This window comes from Eulemur rufifrons, chromosome 7 (genome assembly GCF_041146395.1).
Source record: "Eulemur rufifrons isolate Redbay chromosome 7, OSU_ERuf_1, whole genome shotgun sequence".
Taxonomy (NCBI): Eukaryota; Metazoa; Chordata; class Mammalia; order Primates; family Lemuridae; genus Eulemur; species Eulemur rufifrons.
In genome coordinates this window covers 208,913,996-208,936,342 of record NC_090989.1, presented here as the reverse complement: position 1 = coordinate 208,936,342, position 22,347 = coordinate 208,913,996, and the positions used below count along the sequence as shown (strand labels likewise).

At 33.5% G+C, this 22,347-nt stretch overlaps 1 protein-coding gene across 3 annotated transcripts in view; it reads right to left on the bottom strand.

Moving 5' to 3' along the window:
- AGTPBP1 (ATP/GTP binding carboxypeptidase 1) overlaps positions 1 to 22,347 on the bottom strand; it is a 172,887-nt gene that overhangs the window by 30,438 nt on the left and 120,102 nt on the right. For all 3 annotated transcript variants that reach the window (XM_069474070.1, XM_069474068.1, XM_069474069.1), the window contains 6 exons: positions 11,799 to 11,886; positions 9,451 to 9,595; positions 6,542 to 6,695; positions 5,288 to 5,468; positions 3,817 to 3,946; positions 2,746 to 2,877 (listed from right to left, as the gene is read on the bottom strand). In XM_069474070.1, the coding sequence (XP_069330171.1) occupies positions 2,746 to 2,877; positions 3,817 to 3,946; positions 5,288 to 5,468; positions 6,542 to 6,695; positions 9,451 to 9,595; positions 11,799 to 11,886 (830 nt within the window). The remainder of the gene's footprint in view (positions 1 to 2,745; positions 2,878 to 3,816; positions 3,947 to 5,287; positions 5,469 to 6,541; positions 6,696 to 9,450; positions 9,596 to 11,798; positions 11,887 to 22,347) is intronic.

The following is a 22,347-nucleotide window of genomic DNA, read 5'->3' as shown; positions in this document are numbered from 1 at the left end:
TTTTTAGAACATTTTGGATTTCAGAATAGTAACGCTCAGGCAGTAAGTATAATACAAATATTCCAAAATCAAAAAAAGTCCAAAATATGAAACACTTCAGGTCCCAAGCATTTCAGATAAGGGATACTCAACCTATAATAAAAATGATTTTTTTAACTTTTGAGTTAATTGTAATCTTAGAGAAAAGTTACAAAAACAGTACAAAGAATTTTCATTTATTTCTCATCAGCTACCCCTAATGTTAACATCTTAACATAACCATAGTGTAGTATCAGAACAAAAAATTAGTATTGATTCAATACTATTAACTATAGACCTTAATCAAATTTTATCAGTTTTCCTAATGTCTTTTGTGTCAGCATCCTATCAAGATTCTCACATTGCATTTAGTTACTATTTCTCTTTATTTTCCTGCAGTCTGTAACAGTTCTTTAGTCATTCCATATCTTTAATGATCTTGACACTTCTGAACAGTATTTATCAGTTATTTTGCCAAATGCTCCTCAATTTATACGCTACAGCTTTATTTTTCTCCAAAACATAAATACTTGTGCTAAAGGGACAAAGGAGTACTATGATTTATCATCAGAAACATGGCATTTATGTACTAATCCATCCTCTCCCAACCATCTGCAAAAAAGGGTTCCATGGGTGGTAGTCAGAATAGCGGCCCATCAAAAATGTCCACGTCTTAATCCTCAGAACCTGGGAATATGTTACTTTACATGGCAAAAGGGATGTCCGGATGTGATTCAGTAAGATTTTGACATGGGAAGATTATCCTGGATTATCTCAGTGGCCTTTGTCATCACAAGGGCCCTCATAAGAGAAAATGGAAGGCAGAAGGAGAGAAGGTGATGTGACAGCAAAAGCAGAGGCCAGATGGTTTGATGCCTGGCTGAAAGGGACCATCATGCAAAGAACAAAGGCAGCCTCGAGGCAGGGGTTGGGGGGGTAGGGATGATTCTCCCCTAAAACCTCCAAAAAGGATGCAGAAATGACTGGGTAAGGGAATGGTGGTTATAGTGGTGGTTGTGTTCCAGAGCACAGCCCATGAAAAGGCTCCGTGTGTGCTCTTTTGTCTAGCTCTCTCCCATTCTCTAGGCCTCTCACTAGTCTCACTTTTCTTACTTGTTTATCTGGGACTAAACTAAATATTTCCCATTTCTCTTCTATATCCCTAAGCTCTGCTAATCTACTGTTTCCTTCATTTAATTTGGCCAAATCTAATAAGGCTCAACTTTCTGAAGTTAGTGTGGTAGTAATATTTGTTGAATATTGATATACTGGGCATTTTACATACATTCTTGGGCTCTCCCTTCACCATGGGCTTTGTCTCTCTCTTTGACTTAATTTCCTTATGCCTTCCTCTTTCAGAATACTTCTTTATTTTGGCGAGAATAATTTCCAGCAGCTTCCAGAGAAAGACTATTTGTGAGGTAAATTTTTTAGACTTTCAATGTCTGAGAATATCTTTTTTTTTACTTTCACACAAGGATGGAGTATAAAATTTAAAGTTTTGAAATCTAGCTGAGAATTGTGAAGACATTGCTCCACTACATTTTTCCTTCCAGGGTTGCTGTTGAAAAATGTGATGCCATTCTGATATGTTATCCTTTGTAGAGGATACGAAAATTCATAGAAATTACTGCTGGAAAAAAGTCAACAGCTTCCCTATGCACTGTCAATGATAAACTGGGGCAGGCAGATATGTGGGGGAAAAAAATCCCATCCTCAACTGCAACAAAATTCATAAAGTATTTGGGAATAAATCTAACAAAAATATCACACTTATGTGAAGAAATTTTGTATCTTTATTGAAGAATATAAAAGACTTGATTGAGTCCGGTTGGTGGCTCACGCCTGTAATCTCAGCACTTTGGGAGGGCAAGGTGAGGGGATCACTTGAGCCCAGGAGTTCAAGACCAGCCTGAGCAACGGTAAAAAAATTAGCTGGGCATGGTGGCGCATGCCTGTTGTCCCAGATACTTGGGAGGCTGAGGCAGGAGGATTGCTTGAGCCCAGGAGTTTGAGGTTGTAGTGAGCTATGATGATGCCACTACACTCCAGCCTGGGTGACAAAGCACCACTTTGTCTCACAAAAAAAAAAAAAAAAAGGGCCTTGATTGAGCAGACAGGCAATGTTCATAGTCAATACTATTATATATCATCATCATCATAATTCTCTCCACCTTAATTTAGATTCAATGCAACTCTGATACAAATACTAACAAAGTTTATTCACAAACTAATTGCAAAATTCACAGGGAAGAATACTGACCACAAAAAGCCAAGGGAATTTTTTAAAAAAATAAAAAAGGAAAATTTACCCTATTGGATATCAGTACTAACTATAAATCTACAGTAATTAGAACAATGCAGTATGCAAAGAGCTAGAGACCAGGATGACTGCTGTAATACAGCATGCGTGTAGAGACGGTATATAACAGATGGCTCCGTCGACTCGACAGAGGAAGGATGTACTATCTGGTAAATGGTGCTGAGCCAACTGGTATCCACAGGGAAAATAAAATTAGATTCCCCACATCTCATACAAAAATTAATTCCAAATAGATGAAAAATCTAAATGTGAAAAGCAAAAATTTTTAAAATGAGAAATAGGAAACAAAAATGGCAAAATGTCAACATTTACTGAATCTGAGTAATTTGTATATGTTAAATTATTTTCTGTAGTTTTATGCATGTGTGAAATTCAAAAACTCATGAGTCATCTGTAATAATTACCCTGTATCCCGTATCTTCCACGACATCACACGAGGTTGCGTTATCATTGGTATGCCACACTGTCTCTTTGATGCTGCAGCCATACATAAATACGTTTTTCTTTCGGGAATGGCCATGATAATCACAATAAACCTTGAAAAGAAAATATATTTTAGAAATTAAAAGCCTTCAAATTCATATATTGCTAAGTAAAGGTAGTTAATATTATGACAATGAACAGGGCTGTGTTCTTTCGTCATTTTACAGCAAGAGAACCTCCATTTAACAAGTAGAACCAACAAAAGTAGTAATATCTAGTTTTGGAAAGGATCTGTGATTAACTCTAGAATTGCTAAATCCTTTAAAGAGCCTATACCACCACGATTGTATCTACTATTTATTTATTTACTATGTATAAATTCAATTGTAGTTCAAATCTACAGCTGCAGTCATCATGCCCCAAAGGATTGTTAAAACATTTATTTAATTTAAAAGAACAAGAAAATGCTCTCATGAAAAACACTATAAAAAAGGATATGGCTTCAATTTAATTTTTAAAAGCATGATTTAAAAAATGAAAAATAAAGAACTAACCCGTCAATTTTACTCCTCTGCAAAATTTTTCTATCTTTCCCAGTGAAAGATTAAATAATTTGAACACTAATATAATGGGAACATTCTAATCAAAAGCTGGTGAAAGCAGAAGGAACTTATATATGCAGTTCAGTATAGTCTGATATCATGCCTGTACTACATTTCCATGTGTATGGAGACTTAACAGTTTCAGAGCTGACTAAAGAACTCAGAAATAAGCTTCTACTAGGTTTGAGAATTTGGAAGATACATATCATACCTTAGTGTTGCTCAAACAGTGAAGTTAAATATCTAAAACTTATAACCAGGAGTTACTGATATTCATAAACAAAAAAGAAAAATAAAAGGCTTGTGACGATTATAAACATTCAATTTTGTAAAATAAGAATATGTATATACTGTATTAATTTGACACCACAATTATTATGCAAGTGACTGATGATTTTTAAAAAAAAGACACTTTGACTTTACAAAGCAAAAACAAATATTGCCACTTACCAGGGGTAAACGCTTCACTGCAGCCAGGTACTGTAGTAGCCCCTTAGCATGGTAAATTGTAGGATGTAAATCTGGATTTGGACTTTGCCACTGTCTGTTCAAATCCTCTCCACTTAAAGAACAGCGGTGACTACACGTACATAAACACAAAGACAGAAAACTATTGGTACCAATAAACCCTTACATACATTTTTGATTTAACTTTATGATTCTATTCCACTAAGTATTTCCAATAGGTATAGAGGGTGGGCTCAATCAAGTACACATCAGTAGTAAGCAAACACTTACTGAGTATTCGCTATGTGCAAAATCTTGTGTCACATGCATTTAACTGTGGTAAGCTTTCCAATTTACAACCAAAATTTTCAAGTTAATTCTCAAGAAAGAAGTTAAGTCTCAATTCTGGGGTTTTGTTCCGTATTTTATAAAATTTATTAATGGTCACATTTTCCATTCTGACTATGTAATAACCATTTGCTATACTAACATTCTACTATCTTGATTTCATTAGTAATGCTGTAAAAGTGCTATCTGGGCCCTCTTTCTGAGAAAGACAAGTATTATGAAAAGTACACATTCTTGTAAAAATTAAAATATATTTTCATTTACTCGTAGGTACTAAGTATTAAAGCCATGAAGCAAAAACTTAATCACAAGGTGGTAACAAATAGAAACAGAAATAGAATTCTAACTGGCCAATATGTTTCTGAATTAAAAACAGATTTCATTCTAGTTCCATAACTGTAACATATCAACTAAAAAGAAATCTATATTTTAAAAATTCAGTAACTTCCTAAAATATGAGAAATATTCATGCTACTTTTGTTGAATAAATAAGATAATTGTATTCTCATCTTTGGAGATATTCATGACAGCTAGCCTAAATTCCATCTTTCAGAAGCACTACAGAGACCTTGCCAAATTGCCAGAATAAATTTATTATACTAACTATATGCTACCTCCACTTAAAAAGTAATTATTTTTCTAGTATTTCTGATCTAAAGAATTCCTTCTGTCAGAAACTAGACCTCTCATAACAGGAGGAGATTGGCAGATGGGGCTAACATTCCACATCAGTAGAAAGATCCCAGAATTCTAAATCTTAGAATAATCTAGGTTCATGCTATTTACAAATTTTTTTTTAAAAGGAATATGAGAGGTATGTGTTAATCTTCCTCATATCCTGACAATTGTGATTTTTCTAAAACAACTCAAGCAAGACATAGACATTTTATGAAATCATATTCTCATAGATAATGGAATTTCTTAAAATTTCATACCACTACTAGCATACAAAATATATTGTCATTTAAACCTTTATCTTAGATGAATTCCCCACCAAAAATTTCTTTGTTCTAGAGAAATCACTAGGTTTATTTTCCTAATTAACCTGGACACTATTATTTCAACAGGTTTATACAGGACAACCACAATAAGCTATAATATATTCTATAACTATTGCTTAACTTACTTTCCATTGATGACACCATCTGGATTTAGCATAGGGACAATTTTAAAAATATAGGATTCTCGTAAGCTCTGAGCAGTAGGGCTATTACTCATGAGATACTCCAGTGTTCCTTTCATAACCCAACTTGCATTAGTTTCTCCAGGATGTACCCGAGCAGATAAGAAAACGTAAGGGCGATTTCCTAAAGTACACATAAAATCTCAAATTAAAATGAACAGCTACTAAAAGTTTGTATGATATTTTACTTTGGGGCTTTAGAAATGTCTCTACTCAATTTTGAATTCTGATATAAATTTATAGAACTCACTGTGCACCTACTATATACAAGCACTGCACTAGGCCCTATAAAGCAAACAAATATAAAACCAATATAAACCATGTCCTGAAAGAGTGTGTAATATGAACATAAGATAATAAATAGCATTTGAGCCACTCATTTATTTCCAAATGATAAATCTTACATGTAAAATTAGTTCTTTAATGTAATCGTGATTTTATAAAGAACAAGTAGTTGAGGAAGTTTACAGTATAAAATTATTCTTCATAAAATCATGGAGAAAAGAAAGAAAATACAATCTTATCCCTGTCTTATAGTCAATACGATAAGCACAGAGAAAAAATATATCTGCTCAGAGATTTGCCAAAAAATATTCTTCACTATATATTTAGGTATCCAAGTCTTCAAAATAATCACTTAGCTCATCTACAAAATAATCACTCAGCTCATCACTTATATTTTCATACATAACAAGCTTTCTCTTTTCTGAAAATACTTAACCTTCTTATCAAAATTAGAACAGTTTTCTAATTTTTACTACCAAAGCTGTATATCCGAAGCAATTTAAAAAATATATATGGCAGGGAAACACAAGTAGCTATTCAGTGCTAGCTATCAGAACTGATAGGTTTCTGGTTGTTTTGCTTATAAATAAAATTAGTTGTCAATTTTTAAATTGTTGGTATTATTACATGAACTCTTAAAATAATTTGCTGTATTTACTTTGAATATGATGTCTAAGAACTAAAGAACAGTAGTATCAAAAGGGATCTTAGAGAACATCTCATGAACACCCACACTTTGAAGATAAGGGAACTGAGGCCCAGAGATAGGCCCATGGCTTAGGCAGTAACAGGACCAAGACTAGAGCCCAAGTTCTGAGTCTATTCCTAGCAGTTTTCCATTATAAAATATATATTAAGCAAAGAAAAATAAGTGAAAATGACTGATATTTTGAGTGAAGAAGACAGACTTACTGAATTGACAGATATGTTCATAATAATTAGACTCTGGCATTGCTGTTATAGTCACCAAGGGACAGCTGTTTCCAGACAGGGTTTCACATAACACATCTTTTCGAAAATAGATTTGCTGAGGATTGTGTGCTGACTCCAATTTTTGAAGATGCATCTTAATAAAAATTTAAAGCAAAGTATACAATCACTTAAAAACTCCCTATGATAAATAGAAATAATGCATCCAGATCTCCACATAACTAGAAATGAATCAGATTCTTACTCCCTTATCTGAAACCCTCAGGGCCAGACGGAGTCTAAACCTCAGTATTTGGGAAACCTGAGAAAGGTAAAACAGTGGGTACATATTAACTATGCACCACCACCACTAGAGTCAGGGGCAACAACCTGTAATAAGCTAAGCACATTATTATTTCTGCAGCAAAACATAGGAAGAATCACCCTAAGCGGAATCAACATTCTCAATAAGCTCACATCAGTTCAGGTCAAGCTTTGCTGCCAAATGAGTTATGAAAAACCTTTTGGTTTTCAAAGCCTTTGAATTTTGGAATTGTCAGTGACTATAGACTTGCAACATAGATAGATCTAAAATTTAAACAATTAAAATTATGTAGCACAAATTTTTCAACAACTTCTTTTCCTGATTTCAAGATTAATACAGGCTTATTGTAAAATGTCTGAAAGACACAGAGAGTACAAAGAAAAAATTTAAAACACCCACAATTGCATCACCTAGATTACTACTAAAAAATGCAATGTAAACAAAATCATGATTACATAAAAGACATTTTATAATCTGATTTCATCACTTAATTTATAAACACACACACACACACACATATATTCATAATGATGAAAACTATACCACATCATTAAACATGTTAAATATATGTTTTCTGAAAACACAAGTTTTGATGGTTTTATTATATGGCGATACAAACAATAAATTGTGCGATCCCTTATTTTTAGATATGTAGTTGGTTTTCAAACTTGCCTATTTTTCATTTGCATAATCACTACTGACTGAATGGTCACTATTTGCGAGAAACTGCAGAGCACTGAGATGTAACCATGAATAAACATACCCCACCCTGGGGAAAAACGGAATGCTACAGGAGCTTGTATTAACAGGGAGGGAGTCTGGCCGAGTGGATGGTGAGGAAAGGTTTTCTGAAGAAAATTACATTTAAACTGAGAGCCAAAGTAATGAATGAAGAGGATAGAGACGAGTACTACAGTCAGAAGGAAAAGTATGTAAGACCACAAGACAAAATAAGGGCATTTCAAAGAACTAAAAAAGACTCGTTACTGTTAAACCAGAAAGAACAAGGGTGAGAAACAGAGAAGCTGGGTACAGAATGAAGGGCCTGACAGATCAGCCATTCCCAAAGCACAGTGTGCACACTACTGGTAATTGAAATAACTAGGTGATACGTGGACAACCTTTAAAAAAAGTTTAATAGGTACAGATTTTACTGTGAATTAGGAAACAAATCTAGCACATTAAACCTGTAATTTCATGAATATTAACTTAAGATGAGGATAAATTTTAAAGAACAATCTATTTTAAAGTCTATTTAAAGATAAATATTAAATAAATAATAGTTCAAACAGTATGTGGACAAGGCAAAAAAAAAAAAGTGAAAAATAGTACAGAAGGAACAGAATAAACCAAGTAAGCATTCTAGACTTCACAGAAAGGGCAAGACAAGTCACTATAGAGTTTTAAACAGGGTGTTCATATGATGAGATTAGTCATAAAAGAGCCCTCTGGCTGGAGTGGGGAAAAAAGACTAAAGAAGAGGATAAGGGAAAAAAGTGAATCCTAGGACACCAGTTAGAAAGAAGCGGCAGAAGTCCAGGTGAGAAACCATGGTCATGCCTGGAAAGGGTCCTGGTAGTGGGACTGAAAGAAAGCAGGAGAATTCAAAATTGCCATATTAAAAAGGCAAGATCAGCAAAGAACAATAACATATAACCAGGCAAATAAAAATGTTGAAAATATATTTCTACATACATTTGTAATTATTTTCCTAGGATAAATTACTCAAAAATAGAACTACTAAGTCACTAAGTATATACACTGATGCAATGTTATTCAGCACAGAAAGATACATGAACATTATACCTTTATTGTAGGTTGGAACCTCTATTACAATACAGTAAGCCTCATTTAGTGTTCCCACCCTTGATAACTTTTCTGCTCTATAGACTATGTTTTTCTTTCATTTTCCCCTCTCTCATTTTGGAAGCTTGTTTCTAATAACAGTGCTCCAATTTCTTTCTTAGTAAATTGACCATACCTTCATAATCCTTGACCATTAGAATAGATATTCTGTTCTGAGGATAAATCTATCACAGTCGATCATTTACTTTCTTCATTTTTTAGTTTGTTTAGTTTTGCTTTATAATGCAAACATTCAAAAATCTCAAAAGGTCCCACAAAACAACTCATAGGTGGGTAGAGTCTAAAAAATGTGGATCTAAGATTCCATAATAAAACCATTTCCTACAGAAAAGTTTTTCAATTTTTCCTACAAAAAAATTCAAATTGCATGCACATTTTTCTACTGTTACATTTTCTATGAGACTTAAAGCTTCTAGTTAAACAAGTAGAAATCTCACCTAGTTAAAATTTGTAAATCATGGTATCTTAGCTTAGAGATCTGTAGACTTCAACAAAAGACGGGAAGTAAAAATTGTGTCAAATTTCCTTAATATTGCTATTAAAAAATTAGAATTACCTTCTCATTTTATGTTTTCAACAAATACTGTAGTATTTTTTTAAACTGTCAACATTGAACCTTTTTCTTATTTTGTTAAGATGTTTACTTAAAAGCAATTTTTCTTCAGATATCTGACACATATGCATATAACACAACAGTCATAATACAATTTAGAGTTCTCACCTGTAAAGTTGAATACGTATATGGATAGTGATAAGCAAAGTAGCAAACATCATCTTTGTGTGGAAAATTGACAGTGAATGTAATTGTATAGTATGATTTTCCCTTTTGCCCACCGGCAGCCGCTGAACTTCTTGAGAAGTGATTTCTGCAATAGCAAAGCATAAAACATGCTCATTTCACCCATATAAATATTCTGATTTTCCTTACTACTTTTTATTAAATAGAACTTCAGGGAAAAAAAGAAAAAGCTCACTCTGTAAGAAGTTTAACTTAAACAGCCCATAAAAAAAATAGACTTAGTACTAATAAAAAAGTTAATTATTATTAGCCAAAAACATTACTTTTCACTTCTGGATTTACTAATTAAATGCAGCTACTATTCTACACTAATCAACAAAATTTTTAGAATCCTATGCTTTGACAGCCATACACACTATTGGATCTAGGCAATCATCATCAGTGGCTGCTACAACCATTAGAAGGGCGGCTGATGAACACCTTTATGGTGGATGGATCAGCCTACAATATCTGAACTTGCTAATCAATCTTAAGATTGCAAAAAGAGAAACAGAGATGTTTCCTGATGTGATACAATGGGAATTGACTACACCACCTATCTATGAAGTATTCTTCCCAAAAATCAAACCTGAAGTTAACCAAGTTTCTAGAAAAGTGGTGAGATAGAACTATTTATTAACATACAGGGATGCAATAAGCAAAATTCAAGGGTGAAAAATCATAAATGACAATCCAGTTTTTTTAACAAATGAATGAGAAGGGGAAAAGAAGAGAGAGAGAAAAGGGAAGCCTATAAATTAAGAGACAGGACATTACCAACAAAAATCAAACACAATGTGCAATCCTACATTGTATTCTGATTAAAACAAACCAACTATAAAACAACATTTTTAAGGCAATTGGGGAAGTCTGAACATTGGATATTTCATCATATTGAGAAATTCTCTTAATTTTTCTAAGGTGTGATAACAGCATTATGATTAGACTGCTTTAAAAGGCCTTGTCTTTTAGAGATACATATTTAAATATGGATAAAATGTATCATCTAGAAATTGCTTTAAAAATTCAGTGTGGAAGTAGGAGTGAAAGCACAGTTAAAACTTATGTGTTGATAATTGTTGAAACTGAGTGATGAATACATGAGGTCTCATTATCCTATTCCCTGCTTTTGTAAATGTTTGAAAATTCCCATAATAAAAAATTTTTAAAGGTACACATTACTTTCTAGACTTTAAATTCTGCTGACATATGCTGATTTAAAGAAGCTTTATCTAACAACTTAATTTCTAAAATTCCAAATCATCTTGTATTATTTAAGCTATGAAGTGAAGAAAAATCAGGGCCTACAGGTTATTTATTTACACAATAAATATTCAAGGTATTTTCAAATTGGTATAGTCTTCATTAACTTAGTCACTGTATCCTGAATAGATACCCAATGACTAGGTGCTAAGGATTAAGGAAAATGCAAAACAAGTTCAAGAATAAAGTACTTGCCAACTTGCCAATTTCTGGGGAAAACCCCCAAAAGTTTAACATTTAATTGGAAAGTTATTTATACCACCATGTTATAGTGATACAGCAGTTCACAGGTTATAAACCAGAAAAACAGGCTAGGCACGGTGGCTCACGCCTGTAATCCTAGCACTCTGGGAGGCTGAGGCAGGAGGATCACTCACGGTCAGAAGTTCGAGATCAGCCTGAGCAAGAGCAAGACCCCATCTCTACTAAAAATAGAAAAAAATTATCTGGACAACTAAAAAATAAATAAATAAATATATATATGTATATATATATATAAAAACACAAAATTAGCCAGGCATGGTGGTGCATGCCTGTAGTCCCAGCTACTCGGGAGGCTGAGACAGGAGGATTTCTTGAGCCCAGGAATTTGAGGTTGCTGTGAGCTAGGCTGACACCATGGCACGGCACTCTAGCCTGGGCAACAGAGTGAGACTCTATCTCAAAAAAAAAAAAAAAGAAAAGAAAAAGAAATAAAATAAACCAGAAAAACACACATTATCTTATATATTGATGAAGGTAGTTTTATTCCATCCTATAGGTAAGACAAACAAGCATCAGAGAACTTAATTGACATGAAAAGTTAAGTTTGTCTGTCTACAAAACACATATTGTTTTTACTATACATACCCCATAAATCTCAAATTCTAAAGAACTCTAGAATTACTAAAGCACAATAATATAATACAATTTGAAGTATGCAATAATTCTATTTTTTAGCTTTACATTGAAATAGAATGAAGTTATTGAATGAAGTTATTAATATTCCCTTCTGTAAGCTGATGTCCTGTTATTCTTAAGATACTTACTTATAGTAACAAATGTCAGTCCCCATACGAATCCACCATGGTCTGGCATTTAATGCTTCCTGAACTGAATACATGAGTGGCTGCATACCTTTAAGAGACAGGAAAAGAGAGAAAAAATAAAAGAGAGAGAAAGAGAAAATTCTTTTCAGAATTTTTGAGTTAAAAATTAATCTTGCCTTTGTATAAAGCACCAAATGTTTAGGAAGGCTGAAATAAATTACATTCCAGTTTTTAGTATTAAAAAAATGACAAATTTTTTAAAACTCTTAAGTCAACCAATAATACACTTTTATTTTTTAGTTTAACTAAAAAAGGATTACAACTTTAGAGTGAAACGTCATTAAACTTTTCTCTATTAAATTTTCCATATTAAATATAACATATTCCTTATAACAAGTGAAATAATCAAAAAATACATGAAGATATAATGTATGATCAGCCCTGTAACTCTCCATGAATTCTCATCCACACTGAGGTCAATGGAAAAAAATGCCACCAAAATGGCATGTTTGTGTTCTTCCTCATTGTTCTCCATACAAATGTGTGTGTAGTAGAAAGGAGGGGGAGGGACTGTTAACAAAAATAGGATTAAATATATAATATATTTTCTTAGGTATACTCTTGGAAATGTTATTTTCCACATGACCTTTAAAATCATCTTAATTTCCAAAATGATGCACTAAGTTTCTAGCTCGAATTGAATTAAATTCATATGCTAATTTTAGAAAGGTTGACTGGTTTGATTTTCCTTAAATTCTAATGTAAGGATATAACCATTTTCTTGGTAAAGAACAATTCTGTTAAATTTATCAGTGAGTATTTTCATAATGTTTTTCCCTTTTCATTTCTAACCAGTTATTCCAACAATGAAGAACTACTCTTTTTTTTGTATTTACCTTATTTTCAAGATATCCAATCATTCACTAATTTTAACAGCTTTTTAGTAGTCTCCTGGATTTTCTAGGTATATAATTACATCATTTGTAATTAAAATATTTTTATCTCCTCTTCTAGTATTTATATCAGTTATTTCATTTACTACTTTTATTGCATTTAGAAAAATGAAACAGTCTCAAAAAATTATGCTGAATGTAGTAGTAAGAACAAATAACTGTCTTGTTTATAATTTTAACCAAAATGTTCTGCCATTCAATGCAATATTTGCCTTTTTTTTTTTTTGCAAGTCAACTTTACCATGTTTAAGTAATAAAAATAGCTAACAATGAATAATTTCTATGTACCAGACACTACTCTAAGTGTTTTTTACATGTATTAAGTCATTAAATCCTTATCACCACCCCAGGTGGTAAGTGCTATTATTACTTCCATAACTTGAGTGGTTTCACCATAATTCTTCTTATATTCAGAGTTTTAATTATCCTATCAAATTCCTTTCAGCATCTACTAATAGACTCACATGGCTTTTCTCCCTTAAATTGCTGATTCAATAAATTATGCTGATAGGTTTCCTATTGTGAATTATCATTGCATTCCAAGAAAATGCTATTCTTTAATCGTACGTAATTAGCTAATATTTAGAATTTTTGCATCCAAATTCTTAAGTTGACTTTTTAAAATTATTTTTACGAAGTACTGGTATCAAGATTATACCAGCTTCCGAAAAGTAAATTTAAAAGCTTCCCATCATTTATTAGAGTAAATAACAAAAGCGTAATCTTTTTTTTAAAGGGTACATATAATTCAGCTGGATTACCATCTCGATATGATGACTAATAAATATATTTTTTATTTCCTTCCCAATAATTATAGCCTGTTCAGAATCTCTACTTTTTCCTAACCACTTTCAGTATTTTTATGTTTTATTTCTATCCCATTATTTTCAGCATTTATTTTTAGAATTCTCTTCTCTTACTTCCTTTTATTATCTTCTTTTTCTAATTTCTTAAATTGAGTACTTATTTTCAGTCTTTTTCTTAAGTAATACAAGCTAATAAAGGTTCTCAATTTTCCTCTGAATACCAGATTAGCCATGACCCATAAATCAGATGTGTTCTCTCTCGCACTACTTTCTCCCTGTCCAAATGAACTTCTGCTAGGATGGAAATGTTCTATATCTGTACTGGCCAATGTGGCAGCCAATAGTTACAGCTGGCTATTTATTAAACACCAGAATGAGCCTAGCTCCACTGAAGAGCTGATTTTTTTAAAACATTTGATCTTAATTAATTTAAATAGCCACATGTGGTAACCAGTGCCTACCTAGAACTAGTACAGTTCTAGATAATCTGTAACATCGATTTTAAATTTTCTCTTCTGTTTTTTGTAAAGAAAAATATTACATAATTTCCAAGTACTCATTTTTAATTGAACTTTTTGTTGATTTCTACTCATGTTTTGGATCACAATGAAATCTGTAGAATGTTTCTTAAAATCATCAGTAAGATTTCTCTGTAAAAATATATAATAAAGTTTTAAATGTTTCACGAACATAAAGGGAACTTATACTTCTTCCGTAAGCAGACTGAAAAAGCTGAAAAACAATATTACTTAATTACATTAAGATCCTATAGGCCGGGCACGGTGGCTCACGCCTGTAATCCTAGCACTCCGGGAGGCCGAGGAAGGTGGATCGCTCGAGGTCAGGAGTTCGAGACCAGCCTGAGCAAGAGCAAGACCCCATCTCTACTAAAAATAGAAAGAAATTATCTGGCCAACTAAAAATATATATATAGAAAAAATTAGCCGGGCATGGTGGCACATGCCTGTAGTCCCAGCTACTCGGGAGGCTGAGGCAGTAGGATTGCTTAAACCCAGGAGTTTGAGGTTGCTGTGAGCTAGGCTGACGCCACGGCACTCACTCTAGCCCGGGCAACAAAGTGAGACTCTGTCTCAAAAAAAAAAAAAAAAAATCAAATCCTATAAATATATTATAGTTCACTACAAAGCCAAAGTGTATGCTCCCCAAAAGAAAATGTTTCCAGAGTCTAGTTCAAATGAATTCTTTCATACACATCAAATACTCCAACTCACACGACATTTTAGTTTGTTTCACATTTGTAGTGTGACCTTTTTGCAGAGTTTTTCCATTGCTGTTTTATCCTTTTATGGTAGTAGATTCATGGGCCTTTTCCCTCCATGTCCCTAATAGTTTTCAGTTTCTTAATCATATTATATTACACAATTTCTTAAAATCCATTCCACTTTTTTTAAAGCATAATTTCAGGATCCCACTAACTTCCAATTCCAATTTGGATGAATAGCTTTCTAGGAAACTTCAGCTTTCATCCAGTTATTTCTTTTTACTGGACTCCCAGATTAGTTCCACCACTTCTTACATCTCACATCTCCCTCTTTCTTAAATTTCACTCTCAGCTAGAGAACATCCTTAAATATGTTCTCAAAAATGGAATCCTAATGAATCCACAAATCGTGCTTGTTGACTGTATTATTCAAATTCTCTATATCCTTGCTTATTTTTTGTCTTTTTGATATGTCAAACTTTGAAAGCAGTATTTCAAATACTCATAACTGTCTTCTTATCAAGTTGCATTTCCTAGAGATTTTGCTCTGATTAAGTGGGTGTCATGTGGTTATGGTAGTCGTGCTGTATAAAGGTTTACAGTATCTTCAAGGATTTCAACCTGTAAATACATAATATCTTATCTTTTACCTAGTTCCTGTTTTTGACCTTGAATTTTTCTTTGTCTAACCTTAATATTAATATTTTTGCTTTGTTTGCATTTTCCTAGTTTCTCTTTGCCCAAACATTCGTTTTCAAGCTTTCTTTATCACTAACTCATAAACACACACACACATGCACATACCCCACTAACCTGTGTGACTTCCCAGATATGACTTTTGAGGGAATTTCAGCTCATTCACAGTTAGTGATACAAATACACATTTTATTTTATTCCTTCCATCTTATTTTCTCTTACTTATTAAGTGCTTTTTTCTTCCTCTTTACCTCCCTCTCCTTTTTATTGATCTGGCTATGTTTCTCCACATTTCCTTTTCTTCTTCCTTAATTTGCAAGTTTTCTATCATGCTTTTCAATTCTACTTCCCATCCTTATAGTCATATAATTAACTGATATTTTTCTAACACTACATCAAATTAAATAACTATGCCACCCCACCAAGACAAATTAACTTTCACTGCTCCAATATTACTCCATTTAGAATGTTTTTAGTTAACACATTTTACAAATTCCAAGTCTTCTATCTTGAGATCTTTTTACTAATTGACTTTCTTCAGAGAGGGTTCAGACAGCATATTTTCTGAATTCTTATATACACTAAGGTGTAGTTTGTTGGCAGTGACAAACAAATGACAGACTTTGCAAAAGACATTGGCTGTTTACTACCTTCCAGAAGAGAAAATGGGGGAACAGAAAGGTTAATAATTTGCCCCTATTTTCTCTTCTGTAAAATGAGGGTAACAACCTTGCTGGGTTGTCTGTTGCATGGATTAAGAGTATCATATGTGTTAGTACTTAGAACATGGCACGGCACATGGTAGATATTCAGTGAATGTTAGCTGCTGTTATTATTATTATCATTATTTTCTTTTAAGTTACCATTCTTTTAAAGTGGAAGCATGTTAATATTTTCTCTTTACACTTGAAACTCAAGAATCTCACTGGTATACATAAAAGATGTCTGTGTTCCTTTCCCTTCCTGAGACTCAGTCAGCCATTTCAATTTGAAGTTTCAACCTCTTCCACTCACACAAAACTCATTAAAATATTAATAGTTAACTATAGTAAGGTAGGACAAGGTTCAAGCTGAGGTCAAAGGGAACTTTAGATTTATTTTAAGTGTTCCGATTTTATAAAAGACAATATATTCTTATATTATTTTAAAAATTATAGTATTAAATTCTGGTCACAGTGAAGGGAGCTATATTTGGAAATTCTGACTATAATAAAAGCCATTTGGACAAAACAGGTTGCCCCAGCAAGAATCAATCAAATGAGGAAACTCAGACTCAATAAATCACAATCTACTCAACTCGATATAGAAAGGCCATATTTGAGTAACTGCCTTATTCATTAACCAAAGAATAAATCTTCACAGGTATAAAACAAATATGCTAAAAACTGTCAATCTTATCACTTGAAAATAGACAATTGAAATATTAAATTGGCACAGTAACATCCAATGGCATTGGCTTCTAATTATAGCCAAGTAAAGGCCAAGGTTTTATTGAGGACATGGTCAATATTAAGTGCAAATACAAAGAAAGATGAGTGTTTTAGCCCTAATCATCAATGTACTATGAATCACAGACTCAAAATTTTGGAGTTGAAGTTAACACCCTCATTTACCAGATGAGGGGGACAAGAAAAGTTTTAAATGGATCTCAAACAAACCTAAAGGCACCACTGAAAAACCGCATATGTTATTTGGACTCAGTGACTCTACAAAGAAAAAATACATGCTGCTAATATGGTTAGTATTACCACAGAGATTTACATTAAAAATAGAAAAATCAGATTCTTGAACTAGAGGATAATGGCAGCCACCTGAATTTCAATTTTTTCAAGCATCCTAACCAACAAATAAATTCAACAAGTAGCACAAATAAAAACCATATATGACCCAGGCCTTCAGCATCACAAGAAGACAGAATATAACAAACTTCAAACTACCTGTAAGCAGAGAAATAGGCAAAGATATAGGAGGCAAATGGAAATAATAAAGTAGGGGTTGAAATTCTTAGATCAAAGTAGAGTTTGGGCCAAAAAATATTAAATGAGACCAAGGAGGAACTTTCCGATGACACAAATTGCAATTGACAAGGAAAATATAATAATATCTATACACAACATAAGATTAACTCCCATAAAAAGCGGAAACTGCAGGAGATCAACAGAAACATACTATTGATAGCAGACTTCAGCACATCACTCTCAGTACAAGACAGATCAATTATACAAAAAAAAATATATATAGAACTAAATAACATAATCAATAAAGCAATTCTTACGTATAAATGTCAAATACCTCATCCTGATACAGATAGAGAATATACGTTCTTCTAAAGAGCACATGAAACATTCACAAAAATCGATCACATATTAGGTCACCAGGAAAACAACTGTTAAGTTTCACAAAATAGAAATCTTACAAACAAAACTCTCTGATCACAATGTAAGAAAGCTAGAAATTGAAACAAAAAATGAAGAAACAATAAGGGAGAGCACCCAAGTTGGGAGGGGGGAAATGGGAGCAAAGCTGATCTGGGGTATCAGACCCTGCATGGAGTGAGGAGGGCATAGGCCCAAAGAGGCAACAGGGAGATTGTTACAGAAACTAGAATTGATCAAACAAGTAAATATATTACGGATAATGGAAGCAAAAATTCTCCATGTTGGAGAAGAAAGTTGTAAATATAGAAAAAAAACTAGAATAAAGTTTATATTATTAGCTTAAAATTGAAGTATCAATGGAACCTCATGCAGGGGTGGGTCTGGGTATGTGATTACATATACACACAAAGAAACATGTACATACAAATACAGAAACTACTACAAATGTAAATTTCTGTACAAATATTATATGTGTACAAACATATATTCCCTGACTCTGCCCATTCAGATGGCTCAGAAGCAGTAATAACTCAATAGTAATGGCATATTATTGGTTGCACAGGTCTGGCACAGGTCCTGGTTGTTAAATACTATTCTCCACTAAAGCAAACCAAGGTTCTTTGAAGAAATGGCTCATTTCTTCAAATGGCTGGGGCAGAAAAAGACAAAATGAGCCTTATGTATCTTGTCGTGCCAAAAGGCAAGAACACCCATAAAGAATACTAAGGATATGTCAAAAGCATATATCAATGTGAAAGAAATCCTAATGGCCAAATCTTGGGCAATTTTAGCATCAGAAATAAATGATAGCAACAAATTATAACCCACTGAGTAAAAAACAGGAAACCAAGTCTATACTGACATCAATAAACACCTGAGGAGGTACAAGATATTCATATACTCTCAAAGTACCTCGAAGTAAAATACTTAACTGATTACATAGAGAAAAAGGGCAACTTTACAATGGAAAAGCCTGGCACATACCCACTTAATCAAGTGATCAAATTACCATCAGGAATATGCCACCAGTACATATCACTTCTGTGATATTCCTGCCAAACATGCACACCTTAAATCAGATCATAAGGAATATGAGACAACTCCAAATTGAGAACCATTCTATAAATTAACAGGCCTATAATTTTCAAGTGTGAAGGTCATGAATGTCAAAGACTGTAAAACTAGTTCCTGATTAAAATAGTTGAAAGAGGCCTGACAACATGTGGTTTTGAGCTGAATCCTTTTAACTGAGGAAAAAAAGTGAAACATAAATTGGGGGCTTGAGGGGGTAGGATTAGATAGGATTCATGACAATTTCCTTGTTTGGATGGTTGTACTGTAGTTATAAAGAAGAATGCCATTGTTTGTAGAAAATATACCCAAAGATGCTCAACATATGGATAAAGCATATAACTTTTCTTTAAATTTAAAACTATTTCAAAATAAAACATTTAGAAAAAGTTGATGATCATAAATTGAGCTGGGGTCTTCTTAACATTGCTTTATACATTTAACAAATATTTACTGAACTAAATGCCATGCCATAAATGTTGAAAATGTCAACAAAAGAACACTGTTCTTCGTTTCTCAAGGAATTTATAAGTTAGGGGGATAGGGGTAGCAGGAAAATGATTAATCAGCCACACACATAAATAACATAAAATAAAACTATAAAGAGCACCCCAAAAGGAAAAAAATTACAAGGAACATTTGTCAGGGGGACTAACCTAGTCTAGGGAGTTAGGGAAGACTTCCCCAGAGTCAAGGAACAGCTCAGCTCAACTTTGAGGTATGGAATGGGGAGTGGAAATGCTACAGACTAGACTCCAAAATTCTATTTTGTTGCCTGGTTCCAAATACGTTCGATTTATGTAAGAAGTTGTTTAAAAATCCTCACATATCTATGAGAGATGGAGACCAGGAGAGAATAAAAGAGAAGCTTGCTACTAAAACTCCAAGTCACTAAAATGCAAGACTGCCATCTAGTGGTCATTTGAGCAAATTCCTTTCAAGTAATGGGGGGGGGGTGAAAGGGAGATGGATTGAAATGGATATGGCACTATATATATAGTGACATAAATTCTCAAATTCAGCATTCCAAAGGCAGTATTCACTTTACAATTAAGAACAAAGTAAGAAATATAAATATTTTAAAATTGCTTAACTTTAAGATCATTCATTGAAGAGAAAACTATTCAATAAAATCACCTAAAGAAATGAAAAGGAAAGGCTGGGTGCAGTGGCCCACACCTGTAATCCCAGCACTTGGGGAGGCTGAGGCAAGAGGACTTTGAGGCCAGGAGTTCAAGACCAAACTGGGCAAAACAACGAGACCTATCTCTACAAGAAATAAAAAAATTAGCGTGGTGGTACGCACCTGTACTCCCAGCTACTTGGGAGGCTGAGCCAGGAGGACCACTGGTGCCCAGGAACCTCTATTGCGCACATTTTCTAGAACCTAACACTTAAATACTCCCCTAACCAGCAAGCCCCAATCAAATAAAGAAAAAAAATTACAGACAATAAGCTACTCTCCTGATTAATACTATACTTCCTCATTTCAATCAAGTATGACAATTAAAAAAATACTTCCAGCTGAAGTATTTGAAGTTTCCCCTGCAAATATTTTCTTTAGTCATCAGCACCATCCCTGAAATGAATTTAAAATGGCACTGAGGACCACAATATTAACTACATCGCCAGTCATAATTGCTTACAATGTCCAATTCTAGTTTATCAAAATAGAATGGTTGATCCCATTTATCAAATGGTTCCATTCTTCTAATTCTATTGATGTTAAACCAAGATTCACTTTCTGTTGTATTAACCTAACATTTAAATGATAGTTTCATAAAAAAATCATATCTACCTAAACAGCTCCTTTACAGCTTCTACTAACTTCCTAAATACTTACAAATATATGTAAATAAAACTCATAACAGACAAGTTCTTTTCAGAATCTGAAAGGAATCTCTACTAAATTTAAGGCAGATGGAACAAGACTGAGAAAAATCCAGTGCAGAATATGTGTCATGATCTATTTCTTGTGGGGTTTTTTGCACTTTATATTTTGGATCCCACAGCTAAAAGAAGTATCACACTACACCCTGAAGTTCCTTAAAGAATAACAAATAAAGAGAATAAAGAAGCATAAAAATAGAAAGCATAAAAAACCAAACATATCAATTATAAGTAGAATTTTAAATAGGGTAAAATCATCTATTAAAAAACAAAGGGTTGAACAACAAAATCCAATCTCCATTTATGAAAAAAATAGGCAAAGATAACATCAAACAAATTCAAACCAAGGCAATATAAAAACAGAATCCAGGGCAAAATATACTTAATGGGATAAATGTGATTATTACAAAAGGAACGTAGGAAGGGTATGTGCAAAAAGAGCATGGAAAAGTAACAAACCTCTATGTGCCAAATAACACTGCATTATAATAGGAAAAAATGTTTGTTTTTTTTTAATGAGGGCTTGATAGAAACACAACAGAACTAAAAAAAAAATGTTATTTTTGTTTTTTAGTCTTAGAAGGATAAAGAAAGAAGGCAAAAAACAAACAAGGATACAGAAAACTGAATAAATTTATAATAATAAATGTGAAATAAGATTTCTGTGTGTCTACCCTCTGCCCCAAGTTCCTGGAAGTCCCTTAAAGAATAATAAATAAAGAGAACAATAAGGAAGCACAAAAATGTAAAGTATAAAAAACATATCAATTATAAGAAGAATTTTAAATAGGTTAAAATCATCTATAAAAAGCAAAGGGTCAAACAACAAAATCCAGCCCCTGAAACAGAGTTCCTAAAACCCTTCTACTCTCCTGAGTGACAGGGATGCTAAGAGCATCTTTTGTCCTAATACTTGGTCTTTGACTCCATTTCCTAAAACCCTTGCCATTCCCTAAGCAACGGAGGTGACTAGGAGCATCTTTTGTTACAATATTTGGTCTTTGACCCTGGTTCCTGACAAAGAAAGCCTAAATCTCTTGGAATTCCCTGTGATATAAACACCTTCTATTCTAATGAGGTGACTCTTGGTGGGCTCTGAGATAGGGGCTTGCCACCAGAAAGACTAAGTCATGATTAGAAGCTTGGAACTTTCAGCCTCAGTCGTCAGTCATCCTCAAAGGAAGAGAAAGGAGCTGGATATTGATTTAATTAGCAATCATATGTACGTGATGAAGCCGCCATAAAAATCTTTAAAGCCCAGGGCTCAGAGAGCTTCTAAATTGGTGAAGGCATCCTCATGCCAGAAGAGTGGTACCACAACTCCATGGGGAAAAAAGCTCCTGTACTCGGGGCCCCTTCTGGACCTCTCCCTATGGACCCCTTCATCTGGCTGTTCATCTGAATCCTTAATCATATTCTTTACGATAAACTGGCAATCGTTAAGTTAATGTTTCCCTGAGTTCTGTGAGCTGTCATACCAAATTATCAAACCTAAGAAAGGGTCATAGGAACCCCTGATTTGTAGCCAAGTAG